The sequence below is a fragment of the Macaca mulatta genome, chromosome 15 (assembly GCF_049350105.2).
Source record: "Macaca mulatta isolate MMU2019108-1 chromosome 15, T2T-MMU8v2.0, whole genome shotgun sequence".
NCBI classification, from domain to species: domain Eukaryota; kingdom Metazoa; phylum Chordata; class Mammalia; order Primates; family Cercopithecidae; genus Macaca; species Macaca mulatta.
Genome location: NC_133420.1, coordinates 15,067,256 through 15,093,363, shown reverse-complemented (window position 1 = coordinate 15,093,363; position 26,108 = coordinate 15,067,256). Strand labels below are relative to the sequence as shown.

The 26,108-nt window shown below is 46.5% G+C and overlaps 1 protein-coding gene and 2 long non-coding RNA genes across 9 annotated transcripts in view; 2 read left to right on the top strand and 1 right to left on the bottom strand.

Annotated features, from left to right (window-relative positions):
- Positions 1-23,435, bottom strand: part of TTF1 (transcription termination factor 1) — a 34,173-nt gene extending 10,738 nt beyond the window's left edge. For 2 of the 7 annotated variants that reach the window (XR_001439854.3, XR_013405342.1), the window contains exons 1-9: positions 23,388-23,435; positions 17,979-19,364; positions 16,636-16,859; positions 14,458-14,643; positions 12,796-12,874; positions 9,243-9,373; positions 6,515-6,742; positions 3,374-3,463; positions 1,803-1,868 (exon numbers count right to left, since the gene is read on the bottom strand). Coding sequence is in view for 4 of the 7 variants with exons in the window: in XM_077967337.1 (XP_077823463.1) it covers positions 1,803-1,868; positions 3,374-3,463; positions 6,508-6,742; positions 9,243-9,373; positions 12,796-12,874; positions 14,458-14,643; positions 16,636-16,859; positions 17,979-19,357 (2,390 nt within the window). In the remaining 3 variants the exon portion in view is untranslated. Of the gene's footprint in view, positions 1-1,802; positions 1,869-3,373; positions 3,464-6,507; positions 6,743-8,705; positions 8,826-9,242; positions 9,374-12,795; positions 12,875-14,457; positions 14,644-16,635; positions 16,860-17,978; positions 19,365-22,775 lie in introns of those variants that run through there. The other 5 variants (XM_015116501.3, XM_077967340.1, XR_013405343.1 and 2 more) reach the window with 4 other exon arrangements.
- On the top strand, positions 8,142-10,650 carry LOC144335001 (uncharacterized). Its single transcript, XR_013405362.1, has 2 exons — positions 8,142-8,442; positions 8,705-10,650. It is a non-coding gene; the product is annotated as an uncharacterized LOC144335001 (long non-coding RNA).
- LOC144334999 (uncharacterized) lies at positions 20,622-23,418 on the top strand. The gene is made up of 2 exons (XR_013405360.1): positions 20,622-21,755; positions 23,241-23,418. It is a non-coding gene; the product is annotated as an uncharacterized LOC144334999 (long non-coding RNA).
- Positions 23,436-26,108: the final 2,673 nt, after the last annotated feature.

Below are 26,108 nucleotides of genomic sequence, written 5' to 3'. Positions count from 1 at the left end.
TCCCGGGTTTACGCCATCCTCCTGCCTCAGCCTCCCGAGTAGCTGGGACTACAGGCGCCCACCATCTCGCCCGGCTAGTTTTTTTTTGTATTTTTTAGTAGAGACGGGGTTTCACCGTGTTAGCCAGGATGGTCTCGATCTCCTGACCTCGTGATCCGCCCGTCTCGGCCTCCCAAAGTGCTAGGATTACAGGCTTGAGCCACCGCGCCCGGCCCAGATGAATTCTATACTATACAAAACTTGGTATTTGTGTCAGCAGAATGGACACTCTACCAGGCAAGGAACTTGGTTTTTGTTCAATGCTGTATCCCCAGAGCCTAGAAAAATGCCTGGCATAGAGGCACTTGTATTTGGTGGCTGAAGAGTAATGCTGAACCTTTGATTTTTCAATAATTGGAATTGATAAAAGGTATGTACTGGGAAAATTCACTCTATTGTTACTAAAGTCCCTATAATATCACCTCCAATGCCTGCCAAGGTCAACTAGACTGTATGGTAATATTTTCTTTTTTTTTTCTTTTTTTTTTTTTTTTGAGACGGAGTCTCGCTATGTCGCCCAGGGTGGAGTGCAGTGGCCGGATCTCAGCTCACTGCAAGCTCCGCCTCCCGGGTTTTTACGCCATTCTCCTGCCTCAGCCTCCCGAGTAGCCGGGACTACAGGCGCCCACCACCTCGCCCGGCTAGTTTTTTGTATTTTTTAGTAGAGACGGGGTTTCACCGTGTTAGCCGGGATGGTCTCGAACTCCTGACCTCGTGATCCGCCCGTCTCGGCCTCCCAAAGTGCTGGGATTACAGGCTTGAGCCACCGCGCCCGGCCTGTATGGTAATATTTTCTTTCTTTTTTTTTTTTTTTTGGAGACAGAGTCTCGCTGTGTCCCCCAGGCTGGAGTGCAGTGGCGCAACCTCGGCTCACTGCAAACTCCGCCTCCCGGGTTCACGCCATTCTCCTGCCTCAGCCTCCTGAGTAGCTGGGACTACAGGCCCCCACTACCGCGCCCGGCTAATTTTTTGTATTTTTAGTAGAGACGGGGTTTCACTGTGGTCTCGATCTCCTGACCTTGTGATCCGCCCGCCTCGGCCTCCCAAAGTGCTGGGATTACAGGCGTGAGCCACCGCGCCCGGCCGGTAATATTTTCTTACACAATTATTTTTCCACTGGAAAACTGAAATAGGAGGGAGGTGGGTGGGCCATTGGTATTATGCTCTAGCTAAAATCTGTCATCACAAAACACCTGAGGCGTGATGATCTATGCGACACTAAAAAAAGGGAAGAAAAATCAAAAACATATCCAACTAATGATGTATTTTGTGTCATGAAAACCTGATCTACCTAGCAACTCAGAGCCTTAACGTATACATTGCTCCTAAAATTATTGTTTCCTCTGCACTAACAAATTGGTTTCCTAGCAAATACACTGAATTTTTTTTTTTTTTTTTGAGACAGAGTCTCGCTCTGTCACTCAGGCTGGAGTGCAGTGGCACGATCTTGGCTCACTGCAACCTCCGCCTCCTGGGTTCATGCCATTCTCCTGCCTCGGCCTCCCGCATAGCTGGGACTACAGGCGCCCCCTGCCTCAGCCTCCCAAGTGGCTGGGACTACAGGTGCCTGCCACCACGCCCCGCTAATTTTTTGTATTTTTAGTAGAGATGGGGTTTCACCGAATACACTGAATTTTAAGCACCACTTATACAAAATTCCAAATGCAGCATCATTATCAGCCCTGTAAGATGATAGAGAGTCATTATATTTATTAAGTCATCTCTATATTTTAATTACTTTAATATTAAACAAATGGTCTTACCCTATGGCACTAGCAAGATCTTCCCAGTCTATTTCATTAGTATCTTCCACATTTATTTCATACAACCTGTGAGAAAAAATACAAATTAAATTGTCAAGCAAATATCAGCATGCTAGCCATCTTCATGGACGCGTGGAGTGTTAAGAGCTGGAAGGTATCCATGCTTTCGCCCCATGCCAGCTCCCTCATTACACATGCACAGTGAGGTCAGCATCCCAGCCCAAGGTTAACCCAGGTCAGTGAGTTGCTGGGCTGCAGAGATGGGCTGAAAAGACCTCTCTCCTCCTCTGAGCCCTTTGTGTCTCTCACCAAACCATGTTGCTTTCTCACAGCAAAAACCACCACCTCATCGTTCAACATAGGCACACAGTAAGAGGACATCTGTACTATGTGACAGACACTGTGAAGGTCTTTTTTTTTAAAATACTGGGTCTCGCTGTGTCACCCTGGCTGGACTGCAGTGGCGTGATCGTGGCTCACTGCAGCCTCAACCTCCTGGGCTCAGGCGACTCTCCCACCTCAGCCTCTTAAGAAGCTGGAACCATAAGCACGTGGCACCATGCCTGGCTAATTTTTTAGATTTTTTTTTGTAGAGACAGTCTCCACATGTTGCTCAGGCTAGTCTCAAACTCCTGGGCTCAAGCGATCTTCCTGGCCTCCCAGTGTTGGGATTATGGGCACGAGGCACCACGCCGAGCCGGTTAAGACCTTAAAGCGCACACATTCATTTACAGTAACCCTCCCCCCGACCTACAGACAGGGAAACAGTGCCAAGAGACTCAGTCACAGGCTCCAGATTGCATGACTAATAGGTGGGGCCAACACTGGAACCCAGGCCTGTTTGACTAGAGATGCCCTTCTTGGATCTGCTAATCTATGCTGTTGCTCTAGCAGGGAAGACTGGGCGGGGGCATAGGAAAGAGCATCAGGAAACCCACAGTGAGCCTTCGGCAGGGCTCACGTGTGAGGCAGAGGGAAAGAAGGCGGACAGCAGGGCCAGAACCCACAGGCTCCTGCTGCTCTTTGCTGTTCCTCAGTCGACGTGGGCCAGGTCCACTAGTCTCACAGGCATCACAAAACGGGCCCATGTCTCCCTTTTCCTCGTCACCCTTCAACACTTTAGCGCGGACCCTGCATGGACCAGGAACTCAAAGACAAAACCAAAGACAAGCAAGGATGACACCAACGAGCTCATGCTGGAGCACAGGAGGGCTCTGTCTGAATCATTCGCCCCCATTTTCCAATGGGCGTAAATAATTTTATCCACATGAAATGCTTCAAAGACTAAAATAATTACATGGAATTATTACACAGTACGTTTCACATGTTATTTTCTTTTATCCTCCTGAAAGCACTAAGAGGTAGGTACGATTATTGTCATCCTCAGTAGATGAGTTAAGATGAGTACACTGAGACTCAGAACGGTAGGTCATAGGCCCACAATACATGCGGGAAGTGCTGGAACAGGGATTTGGACCTTGGCAATCTCACTGCAGACTCTGCTGGGTTAACAACTTCTCTTTGGCTAGAGACAGAAACAGTTAAGAGGCGTCCGTTTCTATTTTTCCTACCTTTCAATAAGGCTGACCTTGGCCCGAAGGGCATTAACGCCACAGTATATGCGCCGACCATTAGTCATCCTCTTGGTTAGAATTTCTGTCCTACATTAAAAGGAAGAAAAAAACAGTTTACTTTCAAGGGTAGATTTTTCATTAAAATTTCCTATATTTTTCTCATCTAAATTGCTCTCATTCAGAACCAACTTCTAACTTTTCTTTTTTTTTGAGACGGAGTCTCACTTTGTCACCCAGGCTGGAGTGCAGTGGCACGGTCTCAGCTCACTGCAACCTCCGCTGTCCGGGTTGAAGTGATTCTCCTGCCTCAGCCTCCCAAGTAGCTGGGATTACTTACAGGTGTGCACCACCATGCCCAGTTAATTTTTGTATTTTCAGTAAAGACAAGGTTTCATCATGTTGGCGAGGCTGGTCTCGAACTCCTGGCCTCAAGTGATCCACCTGCCTAGGCCTCCCAAAGTGCTGGGATCAGAGGCATGAGCCAGAGTGCCTGGCCCTCAATTATTTTGACTATTTATACACAGACAGGCATTGCTCTTATTACCATTACCAGCTTTGGAACATCAAGTAAGACAAATTTAGTAAAGTGAGAAATGATTTGATGATTCCTCTAATGCCAAAGCTAGTGGCTGCAGGCTGACTGAAGTTTCTAGTAAAGGCAGTGACGCAATTAAAAAGATTTTAAAAGTACTAATCTTGAATAGCAAAATTTGTCACAATCTGATAGACAGATCATTAGCTGTTATATTTACATTCTTGGTAACGGAGACACATGATCCACATGCTGATCAACAACACTGTGGCTCTTAGTGAGAGCCATCCATGTTTAGAGTTGAAATGTACCAGTGGAGGTCATTTCAATGTTACACAAGGTAAACATACACTCAGAGTTTAAGTTTACTATTTTTTATCTCAAATTAATAGCTAAATCTTGCATGTTATCTTAATTATGTTGATCCTCAACCAGTACTACCCTTAATGATCACCATGTCCTCTTTTTAACATTGGTATGTCATCCTCCAATTGAGGCTTATAATTCACTCTTCCTTTTTTTTTTTTTTTGAGACGGAGTCTTGCACTATTGCTGGGACCGGAGTGCAATGGCGCGATCGCGGCTCACTGCAACCTCCGCCTCCCAGGTTCAAGCAATTCTCCTGCCTCAGCCTCCTGAGTAGCTGGGATTACAGACGCCCATCATCACGCTGGCTAATTTTTTTGTATTTTTAGTAGAGACAGGGTTTCACTATGTTGGCCAGGATGGTCTTGAACTCCTGACCTTGTGATCCACCTGCCTCAGCCTCCCAAAGTGCTGGAATTACAGGTATGAGCCACCGTGCCTGGCCCTCACTCTTCCTTCTTTTAGCTGAAAATAGAGAGTAGAAAGAGCTCTGGTTCCTTCAACATTCCCTGTTCTTTGGAGTTTATTTCCCTGGAGTTGTAAGGTATATAAGCAGTGTGATCTAGGAGTCTGCTTTTAACATAAAATATGCCTACTCTGGATTTCACTCCTACTATTTATTATTCAAGAGCCAATGAGTGCCCTTCGTGTGCAAGGTGGGGGGTCATGAGCACGCAGAACCACTGGTTTGAGGAGTTTGCTGCAGCTGGACATCCAGCTGTGCAACTCTCCTGGTCCTGGAAAAGCTATATCCAGCAAAGAATGTGTGGCAGGAGCAGAACTGAAACTATCTCCATGTGACTGATGTAGCCAGGAGCACATCTACCTCACTTCATCTGAGGAACCGCGGAAGCAGAAAGCATTAGAAGGGCGGAGCTGTGGCCAGGCGCGGTGGCTCAAGCCTGTAATCCCAGCACTTCGGGAGGCCGAGATGGGTGGATCACGAGGTCAGGGGATCGAGACCATCCTGGCTAACACGGTGAAACCCCGTCTCTACTAAAAAATATGAAAAACTAGTCGGGCAAGGTGGCAGGCGCCTGTAGTCCCAGCTACTTGGGAGGCTGAGGCAGGAGAATGGCATAAATCCGGGAGGCGGAGCCTGCAGTGAGCCAAGATTGCGCCGCTGCACTCCAGCCTGGGCAACAGAGCAAGACTCCATTTAAAAAAAAAAAAAAAGAGGGGGGGCGGAGCTGTTACTGATCACTATACTTGTGATTTCTCTCTGCATGTTAGTTTTCTATCTTTTTTCTATATATATATTTTTACTTTTGCTTTTTTGAGACAGAGTCTCGCTCTGTTGCCTAGGCTGGAGTACAATGGGGCAATCTCAGCTCACTGCAACCTCCACTTCCTGGGTTCAAGCGATTCTCCTGCCTCAGCCTCCAAGGTAGCTGGGATTACTGGTGGCTGTGAGCCACCACACTTGACTAATTTTTGTATTTTTGGTAGATACAGGGTTTAGCCACATTGGCCAGGCTGGTCTTGAACTCCTCGCCTCTTGAACTTTTGTATTTTTGGCAGATACAGGGTTTTGCCACATTGGCCAGGCTGGTCTTGAACTCCCGGCCTCTTGAACTTTTGTATTTTTGGTAGATACAGGGTTTTGCCACATTGGCCAGGCTGGTCTTGAACTCCCGGCCTCTTGAACTTTTGTATTTTTGGTAGATACAGGGTTTTGCCACATTGGCCAGGCTGGTCTGGAACTCCCGGCCTCTTGAACTTTTGTATTTTTGGCAGATACAGGGTTTTGCCACACTGGCCAGGCTGGTCTTGAACTCCCGGCCTCTTGAACTTTTGTATTTTTGGTAGATACAGGGTTTTGCCACATTGGCCAGGCTGGTCTGGAACTCTTGATCTGCCTGCCTCAGCCTCCCAAAGGGTTGGAATTACAGGTGTGAGCCACCACGCACAGCCCCTGTCTTTTTTTCTAATGCTGCCAACAGATTGCTACCTTGTTTTATTAAAGACTTAGAAAGAGAGTAAAGAAATCAGACGTCAATATTCAGTTTTAAAAAGGTTCAAGTTCTTTAGGAGGAAAGCATACACTCTTCAATGCATCAGGGCTAGTTACGTGCTAATTTAAATCAGAGAGTGATACGGAAGCAGCGGGGGCAGCAGACGGGACATGATTGTTCTTGACACGTAAGCTTCCACACAGCAGTTACGCAGATATTCTTGGTAACCTCAGCTCTCCACAGAAGCTGGAGAGAGAAAGAGAGAGGGAAGAACTTACCACTTACTTTTACACTGCATCCAATTTCTGGTTTGCACTTTAGCTTCTACTTCTACCCAAGATATGCCCTTGTAGAGTTTCTCCCGAACAATTGATAGGCAACTTTCAGGATTTTCTTGGAGTTTGGAATCCACCTCTTTTAACTCCTGGGGAGACATTTTCTTTAGAATCACTTCTTCAACAGCCTTGATTAGTTTCTGGGTTTCAGACTTACTCCAAGTACCACGATTTCTTTCTGTAGATACAAAAAGATGGTCTTACAGTTGCTAATCTATTTGCTTTCAAACACAATATTAAAAATGAAATGATAAATCAGATACTTTTCAGAAAATAACGGGCATCTCAATTATACAGACAAAAACCACACACAATTATGTGCATATTAAAATGAAATTACTAACATGGTCATGGATTTTTTTTTTTTTTTTTTTTTTTTTTTTTTTGAGACAGAGTCTCGCTCTGTCGCCCAGGCTGGAGTGCAGTGGCCGGATCTCAGCTCACTGCAAGCTCCGCCTCCTGGGTTCACGCCATTCTCCTGCCTCAGCCTCCCAAGTAGCTGGGACTACAGGCGCCTGCCACCTCGCCCGGCTAATTTTTTGTATTTTTTAGTAGAGACGGGGTTTCACCGTGTTAGCCAGCATGGTCTCGATCTCCTGACCTCATGATCCGCCCATCTCGGCCTCCCAAAGTGCTGGGATTACAGGCTTGAGCCACCGCGCCCGGCCGGATTTTTTTTTTTTGAGACGGAGTCTTGCTCTGTCGCCCAGGCTGGAGTGCAGTGGTGTGATCTCAGCTCACTGCAAGCTCCCCCTCCCAGGTTCACACCATTCTCCTGCCTCAGCCTCCTGAGTAGCTGGGACCACAGGCGCCCGCCACTACGCCCAGCTAATTTTTTGTATTTTTTAGTAGAGACGGGGTTTCACCATGTTCGCCAGGATGGTCTTGATCTGCTGACCTCGTGATCCACCCGCCTCAGCCTCCCAAAGTGTGGGATTACAGGCGTGAGCCACCGCGCCCGGCCAGTCATGGATTCTTTTTAAGAACTAAAGCTGGAAATTATTAAATAAGTCCTTTCTTAAAGCATTGTTTTATTTATTTATTTCAAAACAGTTGTTCATCCTGTTTCTGAGAACAATGTCTCCCGCATGAAACTGTGAGGTTCCCAAACGTTTAATGGGGGGGGAAAAAAGCCAGCCAAATGGCTTTTATGTTATTTTATTTTATTTTTTTGAGATGGAGTCTCACTCTGTTGCCCAGGCTGGAGTGCAGTGGCCGGATCTCAGCTCACTGCAGGCTCCGCCTCCCGGGTTCACGCCATTCTCCTGCTTCAGCCTCCCGAGTAGCTGGGACTACAGGCGCCCACCACCTCGCCCAGCTAGTTTTTTGTATTTTTTAGTAGAGACGGGGTTTCATCATGTTAGCTAGGATGGTCTCGATCTCCTGACCTTGTGATCCGCCCATCTCGGCCTCCCAAAGTGCTGGGATTACAGGCTTGAGCCGCCGCGCCCGGCCGGCTTTTATGTTGTACATGTACATGTCTCTTGGCCAAGAGTTCCCAGTGTAACAATAATAGCCACAGTGACACCAGCACAGTACTTGATGAAGGCACTTGAGAATTTCTGAAGCCAATTATCTTTTTTTTTTTTTTTTGAGACGGAGTCTCGCTCTGTCACCCAGGCTGGAGTGCAGTGGCCGGATCTCAGCTCACTGCAAGCTCCGCCTCCCGGGTTCACGCCATTCTCCTGCCTCAGCCTCCCGAGTAGCTGGGACTACAGGCGCCCGCCACCTCGCCCGGCTAGTTTTTTGTATTTTTTAGTAGAGACGGGGTTTCACCGTGTTAACCAGGATGGTCTCGATCTCCTGACCTCGTGATCCACCCGTCTCGGCCTCCCAAAGTGCTGGGATTACAGGCTTGAGCCACCGCGCCCGGCCGAAGCCAATTATCTATGGCAGATGCCCACAGTATCGATGGTTCACCCTTCTTCACTGGAGACATTCACAGTCACACACAGACTGAGATCTTAAAAAGGAGTCTCACACTGGCAGCTGCTTGGCTGTGCTTTTGGTAACATTCCACAGAATGTTACATTTTCCCCTCAATAACAATCTGGATGAAAATTTAAAAATCAAGAGATTTCCAAGAAAGAAAAAAAGATATCTAGAGTTCACAAAATTTAAAAAAAAAAAAAAATTCAAGATTTTTCCTTTTTTTCTTGGAAACTTGAAGAACTGGCTGCAAGGCACTACCTGTGTGGCCGGAGTATGTGAGCCCCTGTGCTAAACAGAAACCCGCTAAGGACTGTCTTCTTAAAGGAAACCTTTTAAGAAAGAGGAGATAGAGACAGGAGGTCACCAACACTGGTTCTGAGAAAAGTCCCCGCCTGACAGGCACGAACTGCATGCCTGCCTCCCTCCCAAGGTGTCCCGTGCCACCGCAGGAAAGTGACCCTCCGCCCAGGCTCTCCCACCACCAGTTTCTTGGGTTCACTTGGCAGTTATATTTGCACGGACAGTTACTGAAGTGTGGTAAAAACCAGCCTAGTGGGTAAAGGTTGCATGGCTTCACTGAATACAGGAGGAAACCAAATGAATTAGCATAGAGAACAGCTTAACAAACAAAGCTCTCGCAGAAGACAGGTCTGCGGTGATTTCTGGGCATTGGATCAGTTATGGCTGAACCAGGCCTGTCAGGGCTTATTTCTTCAGCGAGGTGGGCACTGGTGGCTGCCACTTACGACTGCTGATCTGCGAGAACTTCAGGGCCACGGAGAGGCTACTTCGGGCCACCATCTCACCAATCGTCTTCCAGTCATTCCCAAGGAGAGAATGGTACATCTTTAACTTCTCAGTGTCTCCTTCGCTATACCTAACAGAAAGGGAAAACATTTCACAAGTTTAAACTCACTATCAGATTAAATACGGTATTCTCATCCCAGTACGCAGCAATCGTGGGAAAAGCTGAATGGTGTAGGCTGTCAGGGAACCCGGTCAGAGTTCTCTTCACTTCCTGTTGGCGCCTCAATGGTGGTCATCCTATCAATCAATCACTGAAGTCGAGACCAGAGGCCTGGTTCAACTGAACAGCAGCCAGAGCAATCACTTAGCCCTTCTTCAGCTCAGAGCCTCTGTCCCTGTGGTGGAAATGGCTTTCCTCTACCCCACCTGGACAGTGCCTGCACGCTCACCAGTGCAGTTTAAACGGTGCATTTTCAGGGAGCGCTTCCCTGACTCCCTTAGCCTGAAGTCCCCCTGTTGATTGCTCCTGGAGAACACTGTGCTTCTCTTTCACAGCACTGGTCACAACCCGCACTCACACGTGCACAGGCTCCCTTGTTCATGCCTCTTCCTCTAGACCAGCACCGCCCAACAGAAACATAATACGAGCCTCTTACGGATTTTAAGTTTCCTAGTAGTCATAGGAAAAGTCACTTTAACCTAGTTTTAATAAAAGGAACTTTAAGAATATATTTCTTACACGGGCATGTTGCGTGATGAAAAACAAAAACAAAAAATAATATATTTCATTGAACTCAATATATTAAAAATGCTATCATTTCAACATGTCATCAGTATCAAAAAATATCAATGATGTATTTTACATTCCGTTCTTCATCTGGAGCCTTCAAAACCCAGCATGTGTTTTACTCTGACGGCATCTCAATGTGGACTAACTACATTTCAAATGTTTGACAGGCCCAGGAGGCTGCTGGTCACCATACTGGAAGACACAGTTCAAGAAGGGAAGTTCCATGAGGGCAGAGACCTTGTCGGTTTCATACACTTTGGTATCCATAATGCTTGACAGACAACAGGCATTCCATAAACATACAACAAATGGCTTACTGTAAATATGTAACTACTTCAGAAATGTAAAGTGCATTCATCCTACATAAAAATACATACATTAAAGTACTAAAAAAAGCACTATAATATTATAAATGGATTTTAAGATTAAAAACCTAAATAAGTAAATAAAAAGCAATCTTTACAACATCTTCAGATTCCTATCTGAATAGGAATGGTGGTTTATGTCATCACTAAGGCAACATAATTCTAGAAATCCTAGAAAAATACAATTTCTTTTTTTTTTTTTTTTTTCTTTGAGACAGGGTCTGGCTCTGTCACCCAGGCTGGAGCACAGTGGCATGATCATAGCTCACTGCAACCTCCACCTCCTGGGATCAAGCAATCCTCCCACCTCAGCCTCCCAAGGAGCTGGGATTATAAGCATGCACCACCACACCCGGTGAATTTTTGTATTTTTAGTAGGGATAAGGTTTCACCACGTTGGCCAGTCTGGTCTCGAACCCCTGACCTCAAGTGATCTGCCTGCCTCAGCCTCTCAAAGTGTTGGGAATTACAGGTGTGAGCCACCATGCCTGGTCTATTCTTCACTACTAAGAATCATGGCTGTCAGTCAGGTATGGTGGCTCAAGCCTATAATCCCAGCACTTTGGGAGGCTGAGGCAGGAGGATCACTTGAGGTTAGGAATTCGAGACCAGCCTGGTCAACATGGTGAAACCTCGTCTCTACTAAAAATACAAAAATTAGCTGGGTGTGGTGACACATGCCTGTAGTCCCAGCCTCTTGGGAGGGTGAGGCAGGAGAATCACTTGAACCCAGGAGGTGGAGGCTACAATGAGCCGAGATTGCACCACTGCACTCCAGCCTGGGTGACAGAGTGAGACCCTGTCTCAAAAAAAAAAAAAAAAAAAGAAAGGCCAGGCCAGGTGTGGTGACTCATGCCTGCCTGTAATCCCAGCACTTTGGGAGGTCGAGGCGGGTGGATCACGAGGTCAGGAGATAGAGACCATCCTCCATCCTGGCTAACACAGTGAAACCCCATCTCTACTAAAAATATACAAAAAAATTAGCCAGGCATGGTGGCGGGCACCTGTAGTCCCAGCTACTCGGGAGGCTGAGGCAGGAGAATGGCGTGAACCCAGGAGGCGGAGGTTGCAGTGAGCACTGCACTCTAGCCTGGGTGACAGAGTGAGACTCCGTCTCAAAAAACAACAACAACAACAACAAAAAAGGCCAGGCACGGTGGCTCACGCCTGTAATCCCAGCTCTCAGGGAGGCAGAGGCGGGAGAATAGCTTGAGCCCAGGAGTTCGAGACCTGCCTGGGTAATATAGCGAGACCCCGTTCTCCACAAAAAGGAAAAAAAAAAAAAGACCAAAAAAACCCAACAATTGCCAGGCATGGTGGCTCACACATGTAATCCCAGCACTGTGGGATGTGGGAGGCTGAGGTGGGTGGATCACCTGAGGTCAGGAGTTTGAGACCAGTCTGACCAATATGATGAAACCCGTCTCTACTAAAAATACAAAAATTAGCTGGGTGTGGTGGTGGGCACCTGTAGTCCCAGCTACTCGGGAGGCTGAGACAGCAGAATTGCTTGAACCTGGGAGGCGGAGCTTGCAGTGAGCCGAGATTGTGCCACCACAAGTGTTGGAAGCACATTATAATTGGATATGGTATTTGAGGAAAAGGAAGGAGAGAATGACAACCGGGTTAAGCACCCTGGGTTGGTACCACTGAACTGCATTTAACGGACCTAATAATCCCAGCGCTTACCTCCACCTTCAAATAGTTACTAAAAACCCACAGCAGTCTGCTAAGTGCTGGAGGGAACATCTGTCAAGACGGGATGTTTGGGTTCACAAGGAGATGACGAAGTAAGCAGAGAGCAGAGCAAACAGGAGTAACAGCACATGAGGCAGCGTATGGGGAGTGCTAAAGAAAAAGTGTAGAGAAAGCTGCAGATGCAGGAAACAGGTCACTAAGCCTTCACTAAAGAGCTGAGAATGGAAAAGGGCATTGAAGACGCACACATTTGACACACCATCTGGCTTCACACACACAAATCTTCATTATTTTTACTGTTAATCCACTGCTGTGAATGTCTTTTTTTTTTTTTTTTTGAGATGGAGTCTCACTCTGTCGCCCAGGCTGGAGTGCAGGGGCCGGATCTCAGCTCACTGCAAGCTCCGCCTCCTGGGTTCACGCCATTCTCCTGCCTCAGCCTCCCGAGGAGCTGGGACTACAGGCGCCCGCCACCACGCCCGGCTAATTTTTTTGTATTTTTAGTAGAGACGGGGTTTCACCATGTTCGCCAGGATGGTCTCGATCTCCTGACCTCGTGATCCGCCCGCCTCGGCCTCCCAAAGTGCTGGGATTACAGGCATGAGCCACCGTGCCCGGCCTATGTGAATGTCTTGATTTACGGTATCAGCAAAGACTAGAGAAATGTCCTGTCTCAAGCTGCTCAGACTTTTTTCTTACCTGCCTTTGTAATTGTTGACATCGAACATCTTCTTTGCTCGATAGTATATAAGCTTCCAGGGCCGGGCAATGTTCCTACCTAAAGTCAGAAGAAAAGTGATCAGAGGGGCTCACATGACATGAAGTCACAATGGTAAAAGGAGCCCAGAACAGCCCTTGTAACAACATGAACTATCCTAAGCCCCGTGTTAAGGCTGGGATTTCCTGTGTCCTGAACAAAGCTGTCTTGAAGAGCAGATATACACAATCACCAGTTTCCTTGGAGATCTCCAAAAACTAAATGCTGAGTACCCCGAGGCTCCAGCTTCCAGTCTATGCAATTTGTGGAAAGAATCCTTATAAGACAAAGTAATTTTAACATGATTTGAATTAAGAGAAAGAGAACACTACGGTGGAGAATACAGGGTAACAGTTCTCCAGAAGATGAACAACAAATCTTTCCCAAATCAGCTTTTCTCATTTTCTCACTCTAAGGTGAAATAATCCCTCAATGGGGGCACACTACCCTGTTTTTCTTCGTGGACTCCACAGAACACCTAAGAAATTATCCTCTTTAAATTCAAGAGAGATTTGCTTTGGCTCTGATCCTCCACGACAGCATGACCTTCTAACTTCACAAGCAGCACCTCCAGTCGGAGGGTTCCAGTTACAAAGCACACATATGGCCACACTTAAAAAACCGTGGGGCCGGGCGCAGTGGCTCAAGCCTGTAATCCCAGCACTTTGGGAGGCTGAGACGGGCGGATCACGAGGTCAGGAGATCGAGACCATCCTGGCTGACACGGTGAAACCCCGTCTCTACTTTAAAAATACAAAAAACTAGCCGGGCGAGGTGGCGGCGCCTGTAGTCCCAGCTACTCGGGAGGCTGAGGCAGGAGAATAGCGTGAACCCGGGAGGCGGAGCTTGCAGTGAGCTGAGATCCGGCCACTGCACTCCAGCCTGGGCGGCAGAGCGAGACTCCGTCTCAAAAAAAAAAAAAAAAAAAATAAATAAATAAATAAATAAATAAATAAATAACCGTGGGAGACCACGGTGCGTATAAGGATGTGCTTTGTGTAGCGTACACAAAATATAAATAAGGAACAGGAGGAGAAACCAAAACCATAACTACTGCCAAGGAAGAAAGGTAAAAGTTGATCATTCAATTTTTCACACTGAACTTGGGAGACATGAACACATTCCAAATCCCCAAAAGTAGAGACTGGCAATAAGAATACCATCAGGGCAGGGTGAAGTGGCTCACACCTGTAATCCTGGCAGGTTGGGAGTCCGAGGAGGGTGGATCATGAGGTCAGGATATCGAGACCATCCTGGCTAACAAGGAGAAACCCTGTCTCTACTAAAAATACAAAAAAATTAGCCGGGTGTCGTGGCAGGTGCCTGTAATCTCAGCTACTCGGAAGGCTGAGGCAGGAGAATCATTTGAACCCCAGAGGTGGAGGTTGCAGTGAGCCGAGATTGCACCACTGCACTCTAGCCTGGGCAACAGAGCGAGACTCTGTCTCAAAAGAAAAAAAAAAAGAATATCATCAGCCATCACAGCAGTTAATGTGCACTGCCTGCAGACGATGGCCAGATAGCGTGCTAACACTTACCACAGGTTATCTTGTTTATGGCTGGAAGGCTGTGGATGGTCAAAGAGTGATTGTTTCTAAACTTACCAATGTGCAATCTAAACGAGTGTCTCCTTTTCAAGTTGGTGATCGCAGATTTTTCCTCGGGGTATCTGTCGGTGTACAGCAGCTTGTCTGCGCTCTCGATGCCTGTCAGAGCTAGAAAGTCTTCCACATTTTTCTCTAACTGCTTATTTTCCTTCACAGAAAACTTGCCAAATTTAATAGCGACACCTAGGATTGGGAAGGAACAGGGAGAAAGTGTGTATCGTTAATAATGAACAAAAGCAAACCTATGACTTGGTTTTTCATCAGCAATGACAGTACCACGGCCCAACAGTCCCAACACCTGACATTTGCTCTCCTGCCCCCACTTGCAGGTTCGGCCTTTCCTCCAGGGTTCAGCCCAAGCCACACTTCTTCTGTCAATGTCCTCCCTGGTCATCCTATTCCAAAGTGACCTTTCCTGTTTCATCTATCTTTTTAAAAAATAGTTTTCAAATTTATTCATGCATTCTTTAGATAGGATCTTGCTTTTTCACCCAGGCTGGAGTGCAGTGGCATGATCAAAGTTCACTGCAACCTTGAACGCCTGGAATCAAGTGATTCTCCTGCCTCAGCCTCCTGAGTAGCTGGGACTACAGGCGTGTGCCACTAACACCTGGCTAATTTTTTATTTTTTGTAAGATGGGGTCTTGCTGTTTTGCCCAGGCTGGTCTTAAAACTCCGGGTCTCAAGCATTTCTCCTGCCTTGGCCTCCCAAAGTGCTGGGATTACCGGCGTGAGTCACCTCACCTGGCCTAGGTTTACTTTAAAAATATTTTACGGGCCAGGCACAGTGGCTCACGCCTGTAATCCCAGCACTCTGGGAGGCTGAGGTGGGCAGATCATGAGGTCAGGAGTTTGAGACCAGCCTGGTCAATAACATGGTGAAACCCCGTCTCTACTAAAAATACAAAAATTAGCCAAGTGTGGCAGGCGCCTGTAGACCCAGCTACTCGGGAGGCTGAGGCGGGAGAACCGCTTGAACCCAGGAGGCGTAGGGTGCAGTGAGCCGAGATCGCGCCACTGCATTCCAGCCTGGGCCACAGAGCGAGACTCCGTCTCAAAAAAAAAGGCTTTTATAAAATACATACTCATAAGAATTTCAACACAATATACCAATAAAATGGGATTATATACTACAATTGTGTGCATGTGTGTAGTGCTCTCTTTTTTGCTTAATATGTCTTGTCTATTTTTCTGAATCTCTTCAATACTATGAATTCTGGAAGACTATGACTCCTCTTCTTACTTTTTCCAATGACCAGTTGTATTGGGTCTTACACAGCAGATATTTAGTAAATATTGCTCACTGGTAGTACACAGCCTTACATTTGCAGTTTATTCTTTTTTTTTTCTTTTTTTTGAGGCGGAGTCTCGCTCTGTCGCCCAGGCTGGAGTGCAGTGGCCGGATCTCAGCTCACTGCAAGCCCCGCCTCCCGGGTTCACGCCATTCTCCTGCCTCAGCCTCTGGAGTAGCTGGGACTACAGGCGCCCGCCACCTCGCCCGGCTAGTTTTTTGTATTTCTTAATAGAGATGGGGTTTCACCGTGTTAGCCAGGATGGTCTCGATCTCCTGACCTCGTGATCCGCCCGTCTCGGCCTCCCAAAGTGCTGGGATTACAGGCTTGAGCCACCGCCCCGGCACAGTTTATTCTTAAATCCAATAAGCTTTATTATTGGATTTAAGAATAAAAGTTATTTGTTATTCTTAGTAATAATTCTTAATGAGAGGTTCAGAAACACAGTGAAATCAAGAAGGTGATCAAGTCCACTACAACCAGCTCACCATCAATTTAATACCTTGGAGAAAGAAACGATACCTCACTAAAGTTGATTATTTTAATCTGACAGCATTTTAGTTTTATATAACTGTTGTATCTTTTCCAGTGTCTCAACCAATTAACCTCTCGTCCTTTCTCTTCTTGGTGGGAATTAATTATCTGGTCTCTTTAGCCCCATTCTTCCTGGCTACCTTTACCAGAAACTGGGAGAGAAGAGGAAAAGCAAGAGCACTTCATTTTGCTAATTTTATAGCTCAGACAATTCTGGTAGGAGACAGAGGTGAAGGCAGCGAAAGAATGCTTCTTGTCCATCTATAAATCTGAATCATCCATAAAAGAAAGTCAGGTGCTAGCTCTGCATACAGGAAGTTCAACAAACCCTAAGGCCCCACAAGCTCACCTTGTGCTTTAAAGTCCTTAAACCGTTCTAAGTCATCCCGGTACATCCGCTTGATTGTGCTGGTGGCCCTGTCCTTGATGTTAGGAATGAATTCCTGAAGCTGTCTGATGGCAGAACCCAAATCCGCATCTGAATCATCGGCATCTCCTGAATCTGCATACAAATATCTTGTTTCGGAATCTTCAGCTGTTTCCACGTTGCGTTCTTCATTTGCAGGTTCTATCCTAAGGGGTTAGAAAATTGGGTTGCCTAACATTAACACATCACTTGACCTCATAACTTTTAAACTTTTCCTTCTTTCTTTATGAGACAGAGTCTCGCTCTGTCGCCAGGCTGGAGTGCAATGGTGCGATCTCAGCTCACTGCAACTTCTGCTTCCTGGTTCAAGCGATTCTCCTGCCTCAGCCTCCAGAGTAGCTGGGACTACAGGCGCCCGCCATCGTGCCCGGCTAACTTTTGTATTTTTAGTAGAGATGGGGTTTCGCCATGTTGGCTAGGTTGGTCTCAAGTGACTCACCCACCTTGGCCTCCCAAAGTGCTGGGATTATAGGCATGAGCCACCATGCCTGGCCTTAAACTTTTCTTAAAATGGCTCTCACTTAGGCTACCAGAATATTAAAGCAAGATGAGATCTTAGAGTTGACTCAGTCCATGATTTTCAAACTTTTTACTGGAACTTGAATTACTTGGATATATCTCAGAGGCAGCCTAGAAGCTAAACGTGCAGCCCTAAGCCCTATTTCCTCTGGTTATTTGCTCAGACTATTTTTCAGAGGTAATTTGGGCTTTTAAATTTACTCACAGATTTTCAGGGCTGGAATAGTTCTTAGTGAAAATCGAATGTCTTATTTCACACATGAAGAAATTAAACTACCTGCCAAGTTTACTCAATTAAAGATGTATGATAGTCTGTACATCGAGGGTATATTGAGGGTCTACCTCTTGATGATTTCTGCCATTTAATATGTATGTACTGAGGCCAGGTGCGGTGGCTCACGCCTGTAATCTCAGCACTTTGAGAGGCTGAGGCGGGTGGATCGCCTGAGGGCAGGAGTTTGAGACCAGCCTGACCAACAAGGAAAAACCTTGTGTCTACTAAAAATACAAAATTAGCCAGGTGTGGTGGTGCATGCCTGTAATCTCAGCCACTTGGGAGAATCGCTTGAACCCGGGAGGCGGAGGGCACAATGAACTGAGATCGCACCGTTGCACTCCAGCCTGGGCAACAAGAGCAAATCTCCGTCTCAAAAAAAAAAAAAAAGAGTCTGTGCTAAATAAAGAGGCATGGGCAGAATCCATACAAAAGAAATATACCAGTAGCTGGCATACCACTCCCACGTTACCTTGGCACCTCTTGCATATGCTTGCTTGCTGAACAGGCCCGGGTTTTCTTTCGTCGGGGCCTGGGTTTCACACTTTCTTCCATCACGGCGCCATCACCTTCTACTGAATCAAAGAGTGTGCTCTCAGAGTTCTTACTGGACACTGAAAAACCATCACCAGACGCTACGGCCCTTTTGACAGACTTAAGCTTCCTTTTCTTAGACTTCTTCTCTGTACTGTTGGATTCCTTGAACCCTTTAAGAGCCTTCCTGCCTTCCACAATCCCAACCTCACGGCCCACCTGTGATCCTTCAGGGTATGCACTCTCAAGGCTCTCAGGCATGGCCATTGCCTCAAATTCCTGGTGATTGGACTTTTTCTTTTTTTTCTTAGACTTGTTTTTATAAGCCGGTGCTGGTAGTTCTGCAGTTTCACCACGTAGGCCCACAGCAGGCCGGGATTCCTGCGTCTCAGTCGCAACCTCGCTGCCCACTTGTGATCCTTCAGGCATGGCCAATGCCTCAGAGTCCTGGTAACTGGACTTTTTCTTCTTTTTTTTCTTAGACTTTTTTTTGTGAGTAGGTCCTAGTAGTTCTGGAGCTTCACCATCCAAGCCCACAGTAGGCCGAGATTCCTGCATATCAGGCTCAGCCTCACTGCCCGCTTGCGATCCTTCAGGCATGGCCAATGTCTCATATTCCTGGTTGCTGGACTTTTTCTTTTTTTTCTTACACTTGTTTTTATGAGCAGATGCTGGTAGTTCTGTCATTTCACCCCCTGGACCTATAGAAAGCCAGGACTCCTCCTGGTGGGATTCCGACTGAGGCAGGGCATCCATTGCCCGCTGGCTCTCCTGTACAGCATCCCAGGATGCAGCTTTCCTCCGATGCTTTTTATTCTTTTCCTCCCTAATTTTATTGTGCAGTGCTTCTGATTTATGTGCATGTGACTTAGCAAGTACCTGAAATTTGTCTGTTTTAGGCTCTCCTGGTAACTTCTGTTCCATGCTCATATCAACACAAATGACATCAACATCCTTTCGAAAAGGCTTTGGTGTGTTGCTAATATTTTCTTTATCCACAAGGACAACTGTAACACCTGCTTCCTCTTCCACCTCCAAAGCACTGTATCTTCTCTTTTTTCTCTTTTTGAGCGTAGCAGTGGCATTTTCAGCATTATCATGGATTCTGGATTTTTTCAAAGGAGAAGAAATGAGATGCTGGAAATCTTTTTTCCTCTTTTTCCGCCTAGTTATTTGAGACTGTTCACTCACCAGGGAGGAGTCTCTGAAAATTTCGTGGGAATGTTTCTGAGGTCTTTCCTTATGTGCAGAATACTTTTTCTTTTTCTTGTCAGAAACTGGAGTGTGGATTTCAAATCTGCGTGATTCTCCTTCCATTTTATTCCTATATGGAAATGTGACGACAACAATGGTTTATTTTTGCTTTTTTTTTTTTTTTGAGACGGAGTCTCGCTCTGTCGCCCAGGCTGGAGTGCAGTGGCGCGATCTCGGCTCACTGCAAGCTCCGCCTCCTGGGTTTACGCCATTCTCCTGCCTCAGCCTCCTGAGTAGCTGGGACTACAGGCGCCCGCCACCGCGCCCGGCTAATTTTATTTTTGTCTTTTTAGTAGAGACGGGGTTTCACCGTGTTAGCCAGGATAGTCTCTATCTCCTGACCTCGTGATCCACCCACCTCAGCCTCCCAAAGTGCTGGGATTACAGGCGTCAGCCACCGGTGCTGGCCTATTTTTGCATTTTAAACATAGCCTCAGGGGAAAAAAATCACAGCAAAATGAAATTGTATGACAAATGACAAGCCTGTAGTCATGATTACAAATTTTATATTATTCTAGATACACAGGTGGCTCACTGGAATTCTGTCTGGTCCCACCGCCTTTATGATGGAGAAAAAAATAGTTAACAGAGAACAACAGTGCCCTGTCCCCCACAGCCTCACCTCTGACTCATCTGTCCAACTCTGCGTTTAAGCCACAAGCAGCTTGTTTTGGTTCCTCAAACACGCCACAACCTTTCCCCCCAGCTCTCCATGACATTCTCTCCACTGTCTCCCCACCCTCCTTGCCTCTTGCCACCTTCAGAGCTTGGTTTGAAGATCAGTTCTTCAAGAAAGTTTTCCCTGCTTCCTTAGGCTTGGCCTGATTCCCAAGTAACATACTTTCATATTTAAAAAATAAACACTTAGTCATTTACAGGCTGTCTTCTCTGCTTAAAAAAAAAAAAAAAAAAGAAAGAAAAAAGAAAAAAAAGAAAACAAGGAAGAAAAAGATGGTTTATCTGTCTTGTTCCCCTCTGTGTTTCTACCACGGAGAAGCCATTAGACCCCATTAGAGTGCAGGATCCTGGCCGGGCGCGGTGGCTCAAGCCTGTAATCCCAGCACTTTGGGAGGCCGAGACGGGCGGATCACGAGGTCAGGAGATCGAGACCATCCTGGCTAACACGGTGAAACCCCATCTCTACTAAAAAAATACAAAAAACTAGCCGGGCGAAGTGGCGGGCGCCTGTGGTCCCAGCTACTCGGGAGGCTGAGGCAGGAGAATGGCGTAAACCCGGGAGGTGGAGCGTGCAGTGAGCTGAGATCCGGCCACTGCACTCCAGCCTGGGCGACAGAGCCAGACTCAGTCTCAAAAGAAAAAAAAAAAAGAGTGCAGGATCCACAAAAGGGCTTCGCAGTGGGGATATCAGGTATCCACTGACCTCAAACCAGAAGTCAGCCTCTTTGTGAAAGAAGTTGGATATGCCTTGTTAGTGTCCAACAAAGAGCAAACATTCTGCAAAACACTGGAATAAATTTCATAAGCCACTAACGTTAATACTCACATATCAGGTGTGTGCACTTGGAATTAAAATACAGTAACAGAAACGCACTTTCCAAAAGAGATGATTACAAATATAATTTTGCAAACATGTCTTATTGTTCTCTTTGCTCTGTGTTGCTTCTGGGTTTCATTTGTTTTTAGATTTTATTTTTGGCTAAATAACACATTTACATGGTACAAAAATCAAAATAATCTTCATATTTCTTCTCCTTTCTTACACAGAAGGTAACAGCTATATATTGTGATCTGCACTTGCTATTTTTCCTTAACAGACCCCAGAGCTCTCTCTATATCAGCGGTCTTTAAAGTCTGAATGCTAAGCATATTTTCTACAGAAGCTACCTAGTTTATCCTGGGTAGTAAATATCAACTGTATTAGACAAGAAATAGGTCACTCCCCCAAGTCTAACACACCTGCTTGTGCTGCCACATCCTCTCTCTCTCACTTGCTGCAACAAAGGAAGTGTCCCTTCTTCTGTCAAAGGCTATTTCCTTCTGTTATAGGAAGGAAAATGTGTGCTGGCTCCCAACCCCCTCCTGCCTTCTCAGAGAGATAGTGGTCCCCCAGGTACCCCATCTCTCTCCTGTATCTTCAGCCTGTGTTTTCTAGTAAAACACCAATAATATTTAATCTCCTCTAACTTAAAAAAAAAAAAAAGCAACTGTCGTCTAACCCTAAGTCTCATCCAGCTGTTCTCTTTCTTCCCCTTCACAGCAACATTCCTGATAGAGAAATCACTCTTTTCATTACCTCACCTTTCATCCACTTATTAACCCACATCCTTGGAGCTCCCACCCCACTACTCCACTGAGACTGCTCCAGCAAGAGTGTCCTTAAAGCCACTAACTTCAACAGATGCTTTTCAGGCCCATCTTTTAGGACCTCTTAATAAATCACAAACAGAACAGATTATTATTATTTTTTGAGACGGAGTCTCGCTCTGTCGCCCAAGCTGGAGTGCAGTGGCGTGATCTTGGCTCACTGCAAGCTGTGCCTCCCGGGTTCACGCCATTCTTCTGCCTCAGCCTCCAGAGTAGCTGGGACTACCGGTGACCGCCACAACGCCCGGCTAATTTTTTTGTATTTTTTAGTAGAGACAGAGTTTCACTGTGTTAGCCAGGATGGTCTCAATCTCCTGACCTCATGATCCACCCACCTCGGCCTCCCAAAGTGCTGGGATTACAGGCGTGAGCCACCGCGCCCGGCTGATTTCTTTCTTTCTTTTTTTTGGAGACAGAATCTCACTCTGTCACCCAGGCTGGAGTGCAGTGGCGCGATCTCAGGTCACTGCAACCTCCGCCTCCCGGGTTCAAGCGATTCTCCTGCTTCAGCCTCCGGAGTAGAAGCTGGGATTACAGGAACACGCCACCAATCCCGGCTAATCTTTTTATTTTTAGTAGAGACGGGGTTTTGCCATGTTGGCCAGTCTGGTCTTGAACTCCTGACCTCAGGTGACCCACCTGCCTCGGCCTCCCAAAGTGTCAGGATTACAGGCGTAAACCACAGCGCCCAGCCTTGATTTCTTTATATAACATTTCCCCTTCCATCAGTTCCTTTCCTTCTTTTTTGTAAATACTTCCTCTGGTCTCTGGAGCCTAGTACAACCTTCTAAACATATAGTCTCTCCCTGCTAAAAACTTTTTAGAGTTCCCCTGTTATTCTTAAGATAAAGTCAAAATCCTCACAGACCTGCAAAGGTCTTCATTTCTTCATAATCTAGCCTAGAGATGGAGAGAGGTAGGTCCATGCCTACTTCTCTACCTCTCACTTCTCTCTAGGTTTCAGAAACCCTGCTTTTTTCAGTTCCCACCACACTTCTGGCAGTTATAATATGATCGGCTTCTTGAGGGCTGGAATTTTGGCCACCTTGCTCCCAAATGGCTCCCCAGTGCTCCAAACATATTGAAAGAACGGATATACATTTATCCCCCCTTACTCAGAACATACACTTCCCGCCCTGCAGATATGTGCTCAAACCTGGTCCCGGATTCTCTCACCGCCTTTGAGGTGCCAGAAAAACCCCGCTCCGCTTCCAGGTGGGCGCTCCAGGGCTGAGAGGGGAGGAACTAACCAGATGTGAATTCTCCATCTTCTCACTCCCAAAGACCCAAGCCTCGGCCAGGCGCGGTGGTTCACGCCTGTAATCCCAGCACTTTGGGAGGCTGAGGCGGGTTGATCACCTGAGGTCTGGAGTTCGAGACCTGCCTAGCCAACATGGTGAAACCCCGTCTCTACTAAAAATACAAAAATTACCTAGGCGTGGTGGCGGGCGCCTATAATCCCAGCTACTTGGGAGGCTGAGGCAGGAGAATCGCTTGAAACCAGGAGGCGGAGGTTGCAGTGAGCCGAGATCGCACCACCGCACTCCAGCCTGGGCGACAAGAGCAAGACTCCATCTTTAAAAAAAGAAAAAAAAAAGACCCAAACCTCAGTTTCCCCAAGATAAGGCCTGGGGCGAAGACGCGGCCTGGAGACCTCAGGCCAAAAGGCGGGTCTCCCAGAAGACGGGGAAATCCACCACCCCACGCTGGGTTTTTACGTGCGCATTTTGAAATGCAGAAACAACTAACAAAGGCGCTTTCAACTTACCCTCCAAAAGCGCTGCCACCTTTCTCCCAACCCGGAAGTGCTGCTGTTGAGGAAGCGGAAGTAGTAGTGCGTCGCCTTCCGGCCCCCTCGGCGTCACGCTGTCATGGTAACACGGCTGCCGCTAGGCAGTGGAAGCGCGCGCAGTTGTCTACCCATTTTCCTTCTAGGTCCTTTAGAGGTCAGGTGGGGTAGAGCGTGCTCCTAAAACGAAGAAAGTAGGACAGAATGCCCCTCCATTGACGTACTAATGCATGCGTGCATTCCATTTATTCCAGTTTTTGGTGAACTCCAGGAACAACTTGGGAAGACAGATGACAAATCAACTAAGATAATTTCAGATTATCTTGTAAGAAAAATAAAATAGGGTAACATGATGGAGAGTGACTAGGGGACAGTGGGTATTACTTTAGATGTAAGGGAGGGCTCACTGAGGAGTGACATTTGAGCTGAGTTTTTGGTGAACTCCAGGAACAACTTGGGAAGACAGATGACAAACAAAGCAACTAAGATAATTTCTGATTACCTTGTAAGGAAAATAAAATAGGGTAACATGATGGAGAGTGACTAGGGGACAGTAAGTGCTACTTCAGATGTAAGGGAGGGCTCACTGAGGAGTGACATTTGAACTGAGTTCTAAATGAAAAGGGCAGGCAAAAAATCTAGACAGAAGAGTGTTCCAGGCTGGAAGTGAATGGAAAAGTCCTGAACTTGGTTGGTGGAGGACCTGGGAGAAGACCAGAGCAGCTGGAGCAGAGAGTGAATTCACAGAGTGAACCCACAGGGTGACAGGTCGCACACGCCCAGCCTAAGTGAATGCATGTGAATGCAGGGGAGGGGGTAGGAGATGAAGTCAGAGGTCTGCAGGTGCAGAGTCTGATGGATGTTAAGCTTGGATGAAGTCTTAGAAGGTTAGAGCTGGCAGGAGTTTGGAGATCTATCCCAGTCTTCCCATTTCAACAGAGTCCTGAAAAGACCTAGCTAAAAGGGCAGCTTTAACCTGGCTATCAATTCAAGGCCATTATATTTACCAACCAAACGTTTAACCTTTTTGGATAGGGAACATATACGATATAGGCAACAAGTTTTCTCACTTAATCCTTGTAGGTATCTATGAGGTATTATTAATCCCACCTTGTGGATAAGAAACCTGGGTTTACAGTAACTTGTCAAAGGTGACTTAAATGGGCCAGCCAGAAATCAGACCTATGCTCTTTCTACTACTCCACTATCTTGCCCCTCACTGTTCCACCTGACTTCTATGTGATCTGCCAAGTGTCTTTGATTTAAAAATGCACAACCTATGCTTCCATGAAAGTCTGGAAGGGAAGCAGGTTGGAGAAATGATGAACCTATATATGCTGCTCTGGGACGTGGATGTGCAGTTGGAGCTCTGTCTGGAGAAGTCTGTAAATGTGGTGGTGTCCACTGTTGATACGTAAGGCCTTGAAGTCCAGGTTCGTCATTGGTGTCACGTGTTCTGTGGTGAGCCCACTTACCCAGAGCCTTGTGGTACTAGTGATGCATGAATGAACCCACAAAAGGCTGGCACTAGAGGAGAGATTAGAGATCATACAGGTTAGTGGTTTCCAATCCTCCTCCAACTGCACCAATCACTTGGGAAGCTTTTTTGTTTTGTTTTATTTTAAATGTAGATTCTCAACTTTGCAATGGATTTTATAATAAACACTATTGTATCACATTAAAATCTTCGGACATGATAATGACATTGTAGTTATACATGGGAATGTCCTTGCTACCTGATGAAGTAACTAGGGTTAAATATGGTGTTGACAGATACTTTTTCAGGTGATTTTGTATTGTGTGTATGTGCATACTCACACACTCACAGAGAGAGAGCAAGAAAATGTGGCCACTGCTGGGGATGGGTGAATCTGTTAGTCCAAATTACACCATTTTGTAAGCCCCCTGCCATTTCACAGCCCTTGCTTAGAGTGAAACATTCCACAGGGGTTCAGGCGGTGAGAAACAGCATGCCTCTTATCATATTCTGCTGGGAGAAAGTGCCAGGAACATCACATTCCACCAGAACAAAGTCCAAACTGCCTCATCATGGGAATACCTTATCAACATCTTCCCAGGCAGTAGGCTATTCCCCCCGGGGCCCCTCCCTGCCCAGGCCTATAATTTCCCCAGCTTGTAAGCAGCGGTGGGCACTGCCATTCAGCTGGTCTCCCACCTCTGTAGGTCTTATGCTGGACATAAAGCCTGCATTTGCTGTAGAGCCGCCACTCTTTCTTTAACCCTCCCCTTCCCTTCAAAATCTAACAGAATCTAGGTGAAGCCTATATGTATTTTCATTGTATTCTTCTTTTGACTTTCAACTTTTCTATAGGTTTGAACTTTTTCACAAAGTTGGGGGTGGGTGGTTAAGGGGTTTTTTAAAAATGCAGCATCTGTCCTGGTGAGGTGGCTCATGTCATTATCAGAGCAAGACTCTGTCTCTTAAAAAAAAAAAAAAAAAGAAAAAAAAGAGAGCCTCAGGTGACATTTCCAGATATTCTGATTCAGTGAGTCCTGTGAATCTTCGTTCTTCTTTTTTTGGCACACATTCTCATTCTGTCATCCAGACTGGAATGTAGTTGCCCAAACACAGCTCATTGTAGTCTCAACCTCCTCCAGCGATCCTCCTGCCTCAGCCTCCCCATAACTGGGACCACAGGTGTGTGCCACTACACCTGGCTAATTTTTAAAATTTTTGGT